This window comes from Microtus ochrogaster, chromosome 21 (assembly GCF_000317375.1).
Source record: "Microtus ochrogaster isolate Prairie Vole_2 chromosome 21, MicOch1.0, whole genome shotgun sequence".
Taxonomy (NCBI): domain Eukaryota; kingdom Metazoa; phylum Chordata; class Mammalia; order Rodentia; family Cricetidae; genus Microtus; species Microtus ochrogaster.
The window spans coordinates 10,830,807-10,843,044 of NC_022022.1; the positions used below are offsets into that span (position 1 = coordinate 10,830,807).

Consider the following 12,238-nt stretch of genomic DNA (forward strand, 5'->3'; position numbering starts at 1 on the left):
AAAAAAAAAAAAATTTTTTTTGATAATCACCACTATGTAGCAAAAAACAAAACAGGATGTCTGGAGACTCTGTGATAAGGTATTTGGCCTTGGACTTGAGTCCTAGAACCAAAAACCTCAGAAACAAATGCAAAATTCAGAGGAAAGATTCCTATCGCAGATAAGGTATGGTAGAGAGAGAAAAGAGATAGAAAAACTCCAGGAGTCAGTCCTGGAGAGAGTCCCGGGGTCCCAGTCAGCCAGGCAGGAGAGGTCCAGCAGGGCCCCAGTGCCCAGGAAAGCCAGAACTACGAGAGATCAGCCTGACCACCTCCAGCTTCTCCCAGGTGTAGCTCTGACACTTTCTCGGCAGGTAACAGTTGAAGACTTCGAGGTGGTTTGTAAAGGTCTCTATCGGGCATTGTGTATACGGGAGAAATACATGCAGAAGTCATTCCAGAGGTTCCCCAAGACTCCCTCCAAGTACCTGAGGAATATCGACGGTGAAGCCTTGGTAGCAAATGAGAGCTTCTATCCAGGTAACTTGTTCTCTCATGAATGTAAGGAATAGAGCGATTGGATTACCTACTAAATATGAGTTTCAACAAATGTTCTTAGATTATCAGTGACCCAGCCTTAAGGTATCATCGTTGCCATTGGCCCCGACCTGTGATTCACATGTCAATCACTGATTCTGTCCTTACAATACCTCTCAACCTGCTCTCTCTAGCGGGTTCCAAATCCCACTCAGGCCTGCGTGTTTCCTTGTTTCAGTGTTTATAAAAGTGTCCTAATTACTGGGCTACAGTCAGTCTCTCCATCTCTTGTTTCGCCCTCACATCTATCCCGGTTATTAACAGATCCAAGCATGTTATTTTCCTGATAAACAAAAAACAAAAAACTTTCACTTCCCCCATTCCCCTACAGAGCCAGTCAGGATCATCTGCCTGCACCAAAGGGCACCTCAGCTCTTCAGGCTCCTACCTGCTCACTTAACCAAGTTTTCCTTAGTCTTTGTTATGGATGGGAGTGTTTGTTTGTGACAGGACCTCAGGTTCACCCAGGTCGGCCTCAAACCGTGCTCCACCAGCCTTGACTCTAATCCTGCTGTCCTCCCCTCTCAAGTTCAGGCTCCCGGGCTTGCACAGCGCCCTCAGCTTTAGTTGGAGACCTGTCCAGCTCTCTGGGTAGCACAGCACCTCCCTGAGCTGCTAGGCTGCTCTGCATCCCTGGCTGGCCTTTCTCCTTGCTCGCTCACTCTGAATCCACGTCTGGAGGCAGCCGAAGCTTTCAGGGTGCAGCCCACATTCCACCGTTTCTTACGTGCCTCTGCCTCTCTAAAAGGCGTCTACAGGGCTGGTGAGATGACCTAGAGGGTAAAGGAGAGGCCTTCTGCTGAGCCTAAAGGCCTGAGTGTGACCCCAGACCCACCACGTGGGAAGAGAAGAACGACTCTCGCGAGATGTCTTCCCACGTGCTGTGGCACACGTGCTCATATACTCATACATACAAATAAATGTAGAAGTAAGCAAAATTTTAAAAAGAATCGAATGTCCCGACTCTCCTAAAGACATCTGTTTTATATAATTACACAATTTAATAATCAGATTTCGCCCAGTTTGAGCATTCCTCTTGTATAATTGTATCACAATTGGTTTAATTAACTCCTATTTTTAGGCATTTAGATTTAGAACTTTTTGTTTTACTTTGGGCTCATGTAGTCCAGATTGGCCTCAAACTTATGATATGGCCAAGGATGACCTTAAACTGATCAATTTTGCCTTTACCTCCCAAATACTGGGCTTACAGAAGTGTAACGCCAACCCCAAACAGATGTGGACCTGCACGTGTGTGCTATGGCTGCGCACACTTGTTATGTATGTGCATATGTGTGTGCACACTTGTTATGTGTGTGCATATGTGTGTGCACACTTGTTATGTGTGTGCATACTTGTTATGTGTGTGCATACTTGTTATGTGTGTGCATATGTGTGTGCATACTTGTTATGTGTGTGCATATGTATGTGCACATGTATGTGCATACTTAGCTACAGAACAAGTTGGAAACCAGCTTGGACTGTGAGAACCAGTCTCAAAAATCCAACCCCACCCCATCTCCTGAGCTAACCAAACACATAGATGAACAAATAGAAATAAGAAGTGGTGGCGCACGCCTTTGATCCCAGCACTCAGGAGGCAGAGGCAGGCAGACCTCTGTGAGTTCAAGGCCAGCCTGGGCTACATAACAAATGCCAGGCCAACCAAGGCAACGTAATGAGGCCTTGCCTCAAAAATAAATTTAAAAAATGTATTTGTAAGTAGTATATTAATTACATTATATAAATACTACTTCTAAATAACTTAAAAACATTTTTATACTAGGTAAAATGTTATCATAGTTATTTTATACTTCTCTTTGAGTCATTTTGAAAAATCAGTGTGAAAATAAGCTTTATATAAAGAACATGTTAGGCTAGGCACGGTGGCACATGCCCTTAAGTCCCAGCACTCAGGAGGCAGAGTCAAGAGGAAAAGTTGTACAATTATAACTGATGAAGTAAATAAGAGATGACTAGCCAGATACTGCAGTATTTCTTATATGGATTATGTTTACATGGTCACTCATCCCATATGCTGATATATTGCCCTGTGTTTCATTGAAAAAGTCTTTACCCCTCCTCCGAAGAAGGGAGAAGACCCCTTTCGCACAGAGGACCTCCCTACAAATCTGGGCTATCACCTCAAGATGAAGGACGGTGTGATTTACATCTACCCTGATGAAGCAGCAGCCAGCAGAGGGGAGCCTAAGCCCTACCCTTACCCAAATCTGGATGACTTCCTGGACGACATGAATTTTTTGCTTGCTCTAATTGCACAAGGGCCTGTGTAAGTGTTACTTGAGATCTAAACATCAGCAATCGGTGTTATTGGTGGATGAAAAATGCCAACAGTGTGTTAAAATACTGCGCTAAACTCTTTTATTCCTTGTAATGGCCATATGCGATGCATCTGTCTATCATCTATCTATCTATCTATCTATCTATCTATCTATCTATCATCTATCTCCTCCTATCTGTCTATCTCTCTCTCTCTCTCTCTCTCTCTCTCTCTCTATCATCTATCTGTCTCCTATCTGTCTATTATCTATCTATCATCTATCTATCTATCTATCTATCTATCTATCTATATCTATCTATCTATCTATCTATCTATCATCTATCTGTCTCCTATCTGTCTATTATCTATCTATCATCTATCTATCTATCATCTATCTATCTCTATTTATCTATCTATCTATCTATCTATCTATATCTATCTATATCTATCTATCATCTATCATCTATCGTCTATCTGTCTCCTATCTGTCTATTATCTATCTATCTATCATCTATCTATCTATCATCTATCTATCTATCTATCTATCTATCTATCTATCTATCTATCATTTATCCTAGCTATTATCTGTTTATTTACTTGAAGTGTTTCAAATGGCCCAGGCTGATATCAAACTTGCTCTGTAGTCGTGACTGACCTTGAGCTTCTATCCTTCTGCCTTCACCTCCCAAGTGCGGGATTACAGGCTGGCACCACCATGCTCATTATTTATGCAGTGCTGGGGAGTGAACACAGGACTTCTTACAGGCAGGCATTCTATCAACTGAGCTACAGCCCTACTGATACACTCTTTTTTTCCCCTTTAGATTTTTTGATTTTATTACTATCATTATTATTTTGCTTTGTTTTTTGAGACAGAGTTTTTCTGTGTGGTTCTGGCTGTCCTGGAACTCATTCTTTCGACAAGGCTGGCCTATAATTCACAGGGATCCACCCACCTCTGCCTCCCGAGTGCTGGGATTAAAGGCGTGCATCACCATTGCCCAACTTATTTTATTATTATTTTTTCTTTCTTTTTTTAAAGATTTATTTATTATATATATATAACATTCTACCTCCATGTATGCCCGCACGCCAGAAGAGGGCGCCAGATATCATTATAGATGGTTGTGAGCCACCATGTGGTTGCTGGGAATTGAACTCAGGACCTCTGGAAGAGCAGCCAGTGCTCTTAACCACTGAGCCATATCTCCAGCCCCTATTATTTTTAATTACGTGTATATGCAAGTGTCTGTGTGTGGGTATGTGCATTTGAGCTCCAGGGTGGCCAGAGGCATCAGATCCCCTGGCCTGGTGGTGGCAGGTGGAGCTGAGATGGAGTTGTGAGGTGCCAGTGGTGGGTTCTGGAAACCAAATTCAGGTCTTTCTAACTAACCACTGAGCCATCTCCCCACCCCACCTTCCCTGACATACTTCAATTACAGTTTAACAAGCTGAAGCATCTGAAAGTGGAGGAAGGCAAGTAAGTACCTCTGTGTCACACAGTGCTGAATCAGGACGCCCAGGTCTACTGCCTCCACAGCTGGGTACCTCACCTTTGACCGACACGGTCCCCATAGATTTTTAAATGCTTTCCCACATCCTTCTTCAGTATTTTGTCCAATTTCCTGAAAAGCTGGGTAACTGTAGAGGAACGAACAGTATTTCTTCCCACAACTGTTTCCTCCTGTGGGTGAGGCGAGTCCTGGAGACTTTGAAATTGTTATCAGTTTCCTTACCTGTCTGGAAAGACTGACAAATCCCGTGTGTTGACTTTCCACAGTAAGACTTACACCCACAGGCGTCTGAAGTTCCTCTCCTCCAAGTTCCAGGTCCATCAGATGCTGAACGAGATGGATGAGCTGAAGGAGCTGAAGAACAACCCCCACCGGGACTTTTATAACTGCAGGAAGGTGAGTGCCCCGCACCCAGGGTGCCCTTAAGGACAAGAAGCTGTTTGCCCATGAACCCACCGCTGCTGCAGGTTGGGTGGACTTTAGTGAAGGCAGGTAGAGCATATCTAGAACATTCCAAGTGCCATTCTGTTGTTTGTCCAAGAGGGGGAAAAGGCACTTTATTTAAGGTCGTGTGTGAGTGCGTACTTGGGCAAGGGAGACGGGAGGGATTGGCACTTTGAGTGCAGGTACTCTCAGGGTCCAGACAGTATTGGAGCCCCTGGAACTGGAGTTATAGGCAGCTGTGAGCTACAATGTGCTGGGAACTGAACTCAGGTCCTCTGCAAGAGGAATACGCCCTCTTAACTGCTGAGCCATTCCTCTAGCCTTTCCTATTGATTTTTGAGAAATGATGGCTGTGCAGCCCTGGCTGGCTGGAACTCATTGTGTATACCAGGCTGCCTTCCGACCCACAGCGGTCTTCCTGCCTGTGCCTCCTGAGTGCTGGGGTTACAGCACGCATGTGTCTGGCTAATATTCATTTTATAAATTGGGCGTGATAAACTAAGTGTGGTGGCCTATCTTTAATCTCAGTACTGGGGGGGGCAGAGACAGTGGATCTCTGTGAGTTCAAGGCCAGCCTGATTTATAGAATGAAAGTCTGTAGATAGATAGATAGATAGATAGATAGATAGATAGATAGATAGATAGATAGATAGACAGACAAATGGACTACGTGTCTGAAGTCCTAGTCCTTGGGAGGTGAAGGTAGGAGGATCAGGAGTTTGAAGTCATCTTCAGCTGCATTTTAACTCAGGGCCAGTCTGGGCTGCGTGAAATTGCCTTGAACAGTCAAATAATATTGTACTTATAAATTTTGTTTTTATCATATCATCAATGTACCAACCAAGACAGTTTTCAGGAGTCAGCTCTCTGTGGACATCAAGCTTGGTGGCAAATGCTTTTACCTGCTGAGTTAGCTTCCTGCCCTAATTTTGTTTGGTTTTGCTTTTTGAAGCAGGGACTTATGTGGCTCAGTTTGGCTCAAACTGAGTTTGAAGTTTGAAGTTGAACTTTTGAAGTATATAGTTGAAGACAACTATAAACTCCTGATTTCCTGCCTCTTCCTCCCCAGGGCTGGGATGTGGCAGGGATTACTGGCATGTGCCAGTGTAGCCAACAAGCTTCCTAACGTCTTCCTTAACTTCTCTGGGTACAAAAGCTATGATAGTTACATTGCTTCTAATTGTATTTGTGGCGTAGAGAACAAGCTATAAGAATTTTGCTTCAATATGTCAGAAGCACATCAGGTGCGCTGATGCTCGGGAAGGGCGAGCATCATCCCTGCACCCAGCTAAACTGCTCACAGTCTTAGACAGGTGCAGAGAGGACGCAAATGGGTCCTTACCACTGGGCCACCTCCATCAGCTGTCAGTACACACCACCGTCTGTTCCTTCCTCCCTCCTCGGCGGAATCTGCCGGCGCTGTGGCCACTGACAGTGGAGGAAAGAAGGCTGACTGCTGGTTTTTCTCCCTCTGAATGTGCACATAGGTGGATACTCACATCCATGCAGCCGCCTGCATGAACCAGAAGCATCTGCTGCGCTTTATTAAGAAATCCTATCACATCGATGCCGACAGAGTGGTCTACAGCACTAAAGAGAAGAATCTGACCCTGAAGGAACTTTTTGCTAAATTGAATATGCATCCCTACGACCTGACGGTCGACTCTCTGGATGTTCACGCTGTAGGTTGGGAAGATGCTTAGTTTTCTCACACGGAACCCCAGATGTCCCACAGTCCTCTTCGCTACCTTGGCTACTGTGATGACCGAAAGCACCTCTGATGAGTTTTGAGGTTCACCCACTATCGCTCACACTGAGCTTCGTCCTTGGAGCCCATCCTTTTCCCCAGAGATCCACCCCGTTTCACTTGGTCATCTCCAGGGTTATGTGCCCAGGAAACTCTCGTAATCAAAACTTCTGCTCTTGTTTCCTGATTCAGGGACGCCAGACATTCCAACGTTTTGATAAATTTAATGACAAATACAACCCCGTGGGTGCAAGTGAGCTTCGGGACCTCTACCTAAAAACAGACAATTACATTAAAGGGGAATATTTTGCCACTATCATCAAGGTGAGTAAAAAAAAATACTTAGTATGGGTTCATGAATAGGGAGGAGAGAAGGGAAGACAGGAAAAAAGGAAGGAAGGAAGGCAGAGGGGGAGGGGAGGGAGGTGTCTGGGGAAATGCCTCTCTGTTTCTAGGGTAGAGAAGTTAAGGTGTGATTTAGGGGGTGAAGACCTGGCCTTCGATGTTTGGGTAGATCTAAGAGCATTCCTTGTGATGCTGTGTTTTAAGAAGCAAGTGTAGCAGGGCTGGAGAGATGGCTCAGAGTTTAAGAGCACCGACTGCTCTTCCAGAGGTCCTGAGTTCAATTTCCAGCAACTACATGTTGGCTCACAACCATCTGTAATGAGTTCTGGTGCCCTCTTCAGGCCTGCAGGCATACAGGCAGGCAGAACATTATATACATAATAAATAAAATCTTAAAAAAACAAACAAACAAGAGAAGCATGTGGGATAGGGGTTATGCCACTGAGGAATGGGGTATATACAGCTGTTCTTATCTTGCAGGCCCCACGGCTATCTCTCTCTCATCATCCTTAGCCTGACCTTTTCCCAAGGTCTCTGTCACTGTTACCAGTCTTTGTCCTTGCTCAGTCTTGGACACTTCTCTTCTCACTCCCTTTCACAGTGCCACAGCTCTGTGGAGGATGTATCTCCCCTCCCTACATCTCATGGGTCTTGACCTCTGGGAGGACTTGTGGGAATTCCTGGCCTCAGACCCTTCTCTTGCCTTTACAGGAGGTGGGTGCAGACCTGGTGGAGGCCAAGTACCAGCATGCGGAGCCCCGCTTGTCCATCTATGGTCGCAGCCCGGATGAGTGGAGCAAACTCTCCTCCTGGTTTGTCTGCAACCGCATCTATTGCCCCAACATGACGTGGATGATCCAAGTCCCCAGGATCTAGTGCGTATTTGGGCCTTCCTGAGGGGGCCGGGCCCTCAAGTCTGTCCTCTCCTGCCTCTCCTCTCAACCTGAACCAGAATTTAGTTTAAATAAATGTCAGTTTTGTTGAAGGGGCTACACTGGGAACTAGCTCCAAAATCATATCTCTCTCTCTCTCTCTCTCTCTCTCTCTCTCTCTCTCTCTCTCTCTCTCTCTCTCTCTCTCTCTCTCTCTCGTAAGGTCTTGCTATGTAGCCCAGGCTGACCTAAAATTTGAAATTTCTCACTATATAACCTAGGCTAGACAATCCACCTGTTTCTGTCCCCTGCACGCTGGGATTACAGAATTGTGCCACCATGTCAGAATCCAATTATCGCTGTCTTGTATCCGAACCTTTGCTGCCACTTCTGGCTGATTTTGTAGCCAGAGTGTTTGTCAGCAGTGGTACCGAGGACGTCTACCCTCTCCCATGGATGTGCAGTCACTCCCTGCCTGCAGGAATGGTTTCTCTCCTGTGTGCAGCATCATTGATCTTTTATCTAACTTACATGCTCTCTGCCAACCTGCTTGTGTGCCCTCTGGAAATGCCAGGTTTTGTTCTGGAAATGGAGAGATGGCTCAGCTGGTAAAGTGTTTGCTCCACAACTATGAAGCTTAGATTATGAGTTCAGATCTCTCAAAATACCTAAAAATGGGAATGAGTTGTTATGTGGATTAATGTAACTAATATTTTTTGGCTATTTAGAAAAGTTTCTGGTGCTGGATGGTAGTGGTATGAGCCTTTAATTCCAGCAGAGGCAGGCAAATCTCTGAGTTTGAGGCCAGCCATGTCTACAGAGTGAGTTCCAAGATGACCAGGGCTACACAGAAAATTCCTGTTTGTTTGTTTGTTTTAAAAAAAAGAAGTTTCTGGCATATATAAAGTGATATAATTTATTGTTACCACAGATGAAGTGTGTGTGTGTGTGTGTGTGTGTGAGAGAGAGAGAGAGAGAGAGAGAGAGAGAGAGAGAGAGAGAGAGAGACTCTCCCAGAGTGTTGAAACTATCAAATTCTAGGCATGTGCCACCACTTTTGTCTGGTTCGTGGAGTACAGGGGATTGAACCCAAAAGCTTTGTGCACATCAGGCAAGCACTTTACCAATGGAGCCGCATCCCCCTCCCCAGACAGGAACTCTTGATAGCAGCTTCCTGTTTACTGTCTTGTGACGCACGTGTGTTTGATCACTGAGATCCCTATAGCACAATTACTATATTCCTCATAGCTGGACTCGGTTGTAAAAGTTGAGTTTTCTTGCCACAGGAAGTTTATAGAAGAGCTGGGGTATGTGGTCCAATGCCCGTCCAACCTAAACTCCTCCTCATGTGTGTGCAAGGAGACTGTCTGGGAGTGGGTGCAGGATGAACACACCAGGCCCTTTTCTGACAACTCACAGGTGGTTCTCTGCCTCCCACAGAGTGGGAGCTATGCTTCCCCTCCTCCTAAGTTCCCTTTCCTTTCACCTTTAGTGATGTGTTCCGATCCAAGAATTTCCTGCCACACTTTGGAAAGATGCTGGAGAATATTTTCCTTCCAGTGTTTGAGGCCACCATCAACCCCCAAGCTCACCCAGACCTCAGTGTCTTTCTCAAACACGTAAGTATGACCCTTCGGGTCCTTACTCCTCTCCTGAGCCCGTTGTCCTTGCTGGCCATCGCCGACTCTCCCTACTTATCTTTAAATCGGACCTCCCCTTTGGAGCTGTCTGAGGAACTTCTCTGCAGACAGACCCTCTGCCCTTGAACTGAACCCACGGTACGGCTCACTTTCCTGACAGATCACTGGCTTTGACAGCGTGGATGATGAGTCCAAACACAGTGGTCACATGTTTTCCTCCAAGAGTCCCAAGCCTGAGGAGTGGACGATGGAGAACAACCCATCTTATACTTACTATGCCTACTACATGTATGCAAACATCACAGTGCTCAACAGCCTGAGAAGGTAAGTGCAGGAGAAGTGGGGTGGAAGGGCTGCCTTTGCGTGGGTGTATTTATGTGTGTGTATTAGCACTGGAGAGCACCTGCCGGGGGAGGGGTCAGAGGGCAGATGTCGGTTCCCTTCCTCCAGGTTCCTGAGGCGGGCCTCTCATTTCTACCATACTACATACTAGACCTGAGTGTCTGGCGGTTCTTGTCTCAGTTCTTCTCACCTAGGGGTCCTGGGGTCACAGATGCACACCACTGCCTCTTGCTTTTCTTTTTCTTTTTAAAATTCCTTTTAAAGATTTATCAATTTTTACTTTATGTGTACGAGTGTTTTGCCTGCATGTATGTCTGTGCACCATGTATGTGCCTGGTACCCAGGGAGGCTCACACTGACACTGAAGTCTCTATAGATGTACTCATTCTCCATTGCCTCCTTGTCCCACCATATCCTCTGCTGCCTCTTTTTCGAAAAATGATTGTATTTAGTAAGAATTACGATGAAGATTTGTAGTTTATGTTTTGATGGATCTGTTTGGTGGTTGTTTCCTTCCCAAGTGTTAACTCGGCCAATGGATTTTCCTGTAAATCTCTCCATCCAGAACCTGGGGTTCCCATAGCCCATCCATCCACTCAGAACTTGGGGTTCCCATAGCCCATCCCTCTACTCAGAACCTGGGGTTCCCAGAGCCCATCTCTCTGCCCAGAACCTGGGGTTCCCACAGCCCATCTCTCTGCCCAGAACTTGGGGTTCCCACAGCTCATCTCTCTGCCCAGAACTTGGGGTTCCCACAGCTCATCTCTCTGCCCAGAACTTGGGGTTTCCACAACTCATCTCTCTGCCCAGAACCTAAGGTTCCCACGGCCCTTTCGTTTTCACAGGGAACGAGGCATGAACACATTTCTGTTCCGCCCTCACTGTGGGGAGGCGGGAGCGCTCACTCATCTCATGACAGCCTTTATGATAGCAGACAATATTTCTCACGGCCTGAATTTAAAGAAGGTGAGTTTGAAGCTTTTTTAAATTTAATTTAATTTTGAGACAGGGTCTTATGTAGCCCAGGCTGGACTTGAATTTGCTATGTAGCTAAAGATGACTTTGAATTCCTAATCCCCTTGCCTCTGCTTCTGATTACTGGGCTTTGGGATTACAGGTGAATACCACCACATCTGGCTTAGAGTCTTTTCTCCCCCACACCCTTTTGTTTTTTTTTTTGAGATAGGGTTTCTTTGTGTAGCTCTGGCTGTCCTGGAACTCACTCTGTTGACCAGGATGGCCTCAAACCCACAGAGATCCTCCTGCCTCTGCCTCCTGAGTGCTGGGATTATAGGCGTGCGCCACCATGCCAGGCCGGAGTATATTCTTAATAGTAATAATAATTCTATATTAGAGTCTGTAACAAATAAATCATTATGGTCCATTTTCAGTATGATCTGTGTTTTGAGCTCATCAGTGAATCAAGAATGAGCAGGAGGCACTCTGCCTCTGTCTTCCCTAGCTGGCATCTGATAGCCTGAATGCTTTGTACTTTCTCTTTAGGGTTGAAAAGTCCAAGGTATCAGGAGAGGGGGGACAGGACAGCTCTCAAGCCCCAGGAGGATGGGGAACTTGGGATGAGGACTAAGCTAGCCTCGTGGGAAAGACTGTAACTCCTTGGAGAACCAGCCCATGACGCAAAGGGAGCAGGACATTTTCAAATCATGATCAGGGACTACGGAAACCACAGCCATTGCTGTCTCTTCTCTAGGTTGTTATCCAACTTTGCAAGGTTGAAAAGGAACAGCTTCAATTTCGCTACTCTGAGTCTTTAGTGCCCTTATTATGAAATGAGGGTCACTGAGCATGAATCATTTGGGAGGGTTACTTAGGTAGCTCCTTCTAGGAGAGCTGCTAAGGGTTTCTCTCAAGGTTACCTTGCTAGTTGCCCTCAGAGATGAATGAACACGTATCTCCCAACTTCCATCTTAGAGCTCTGGCGGGTAAAATCAGAGGTTGGCTTGGCTTCCCTGCAGCTACTTTTTGCCAGGTTTCTTGTTGTAGCTTGCTTTAAAATGTCTCTTGTGATAGTCATAACTTTCATGTAGGCAAAAAAAAGAAAAAGTTGGTTTCGGGGAGACTCTTTTGAGCTTTAGTTGTCTAGATCAGACCATCTAACTTTGATAACTTAATATTCAAGTTTAAAGAACTGATTTTATCCAATGCTTCTGGAAGCCATACCACAACATTTAATTTTCAGTATTTACATTGAAATTACAATCAGTCTGGTTAAGAGCAGTGGCTGCTCTTCCAGAGGACCTGGGTTCAAGTCCCGGCACCCACATGGTCGCTCACAATTGCCTGTAACTTCGGTTCCAGGGGATCTGACACCTTCACACAGATACACATGCAGGCAAAACACCAATGCACATTAAGAAGAAAGAAAGGGCCGGGCGATGGTGGCGCACGCCTTTAATCCCAGCACTCAGGAGGCAGAGGCAGGTGGATCTCTGTGAGTTCGAGACCAGCCTGGTCTAC

The 12,238-nt window shown here is 45.7% G+C and overlaps 1 protein-coding gene across 2 annotated transcripts in view; it reads left to right on the forward strand.

Moving 5' to 3' along the window:
- Ampd1 (adenosine monophosphate deaminase 1) overlaps positions 1-12,238 on the forward strand; it is a 22,814-nt gene that overhangs the window by 8,904 nt on the left and 1,672 nt on the right. For both annotated transcript variants that reach the window (XM_005357132.2, XM_005357133.2), the window contains 9 exons: positions 353-518; positions 2,646-2,865; positions 4,637-4,766; positions 6,302-6,496; positions 6,754-6,885; positions 7,618-7,781; positions 9,271-9,397; positions 9,579-9,742; positions 10,606-10,726. In XM_005357132.2, coding sequence (XP_005357189.1) covers positions 353-518; positions 2,646-2,865; positions 4,637-4,766; positions 6,302-6,496; positions 6,754-6,885; positions 7,618-7,781; positions 9,271-9,397; positions 9,579-9,742; positions 10,606-10,726 — 1,419 coding nt within the window. The remainder of the gene's footprint in view (positions 1-352; positions 519-2,645; positions 2,866-4,636; positions 4,767-6,301; positions 6,497-6,753; positions 6,886-7,617; positions 7,782-9,270; positions 9,398-9,578; positions 9,743-10,605; positions 10,727-12,238) is intronic.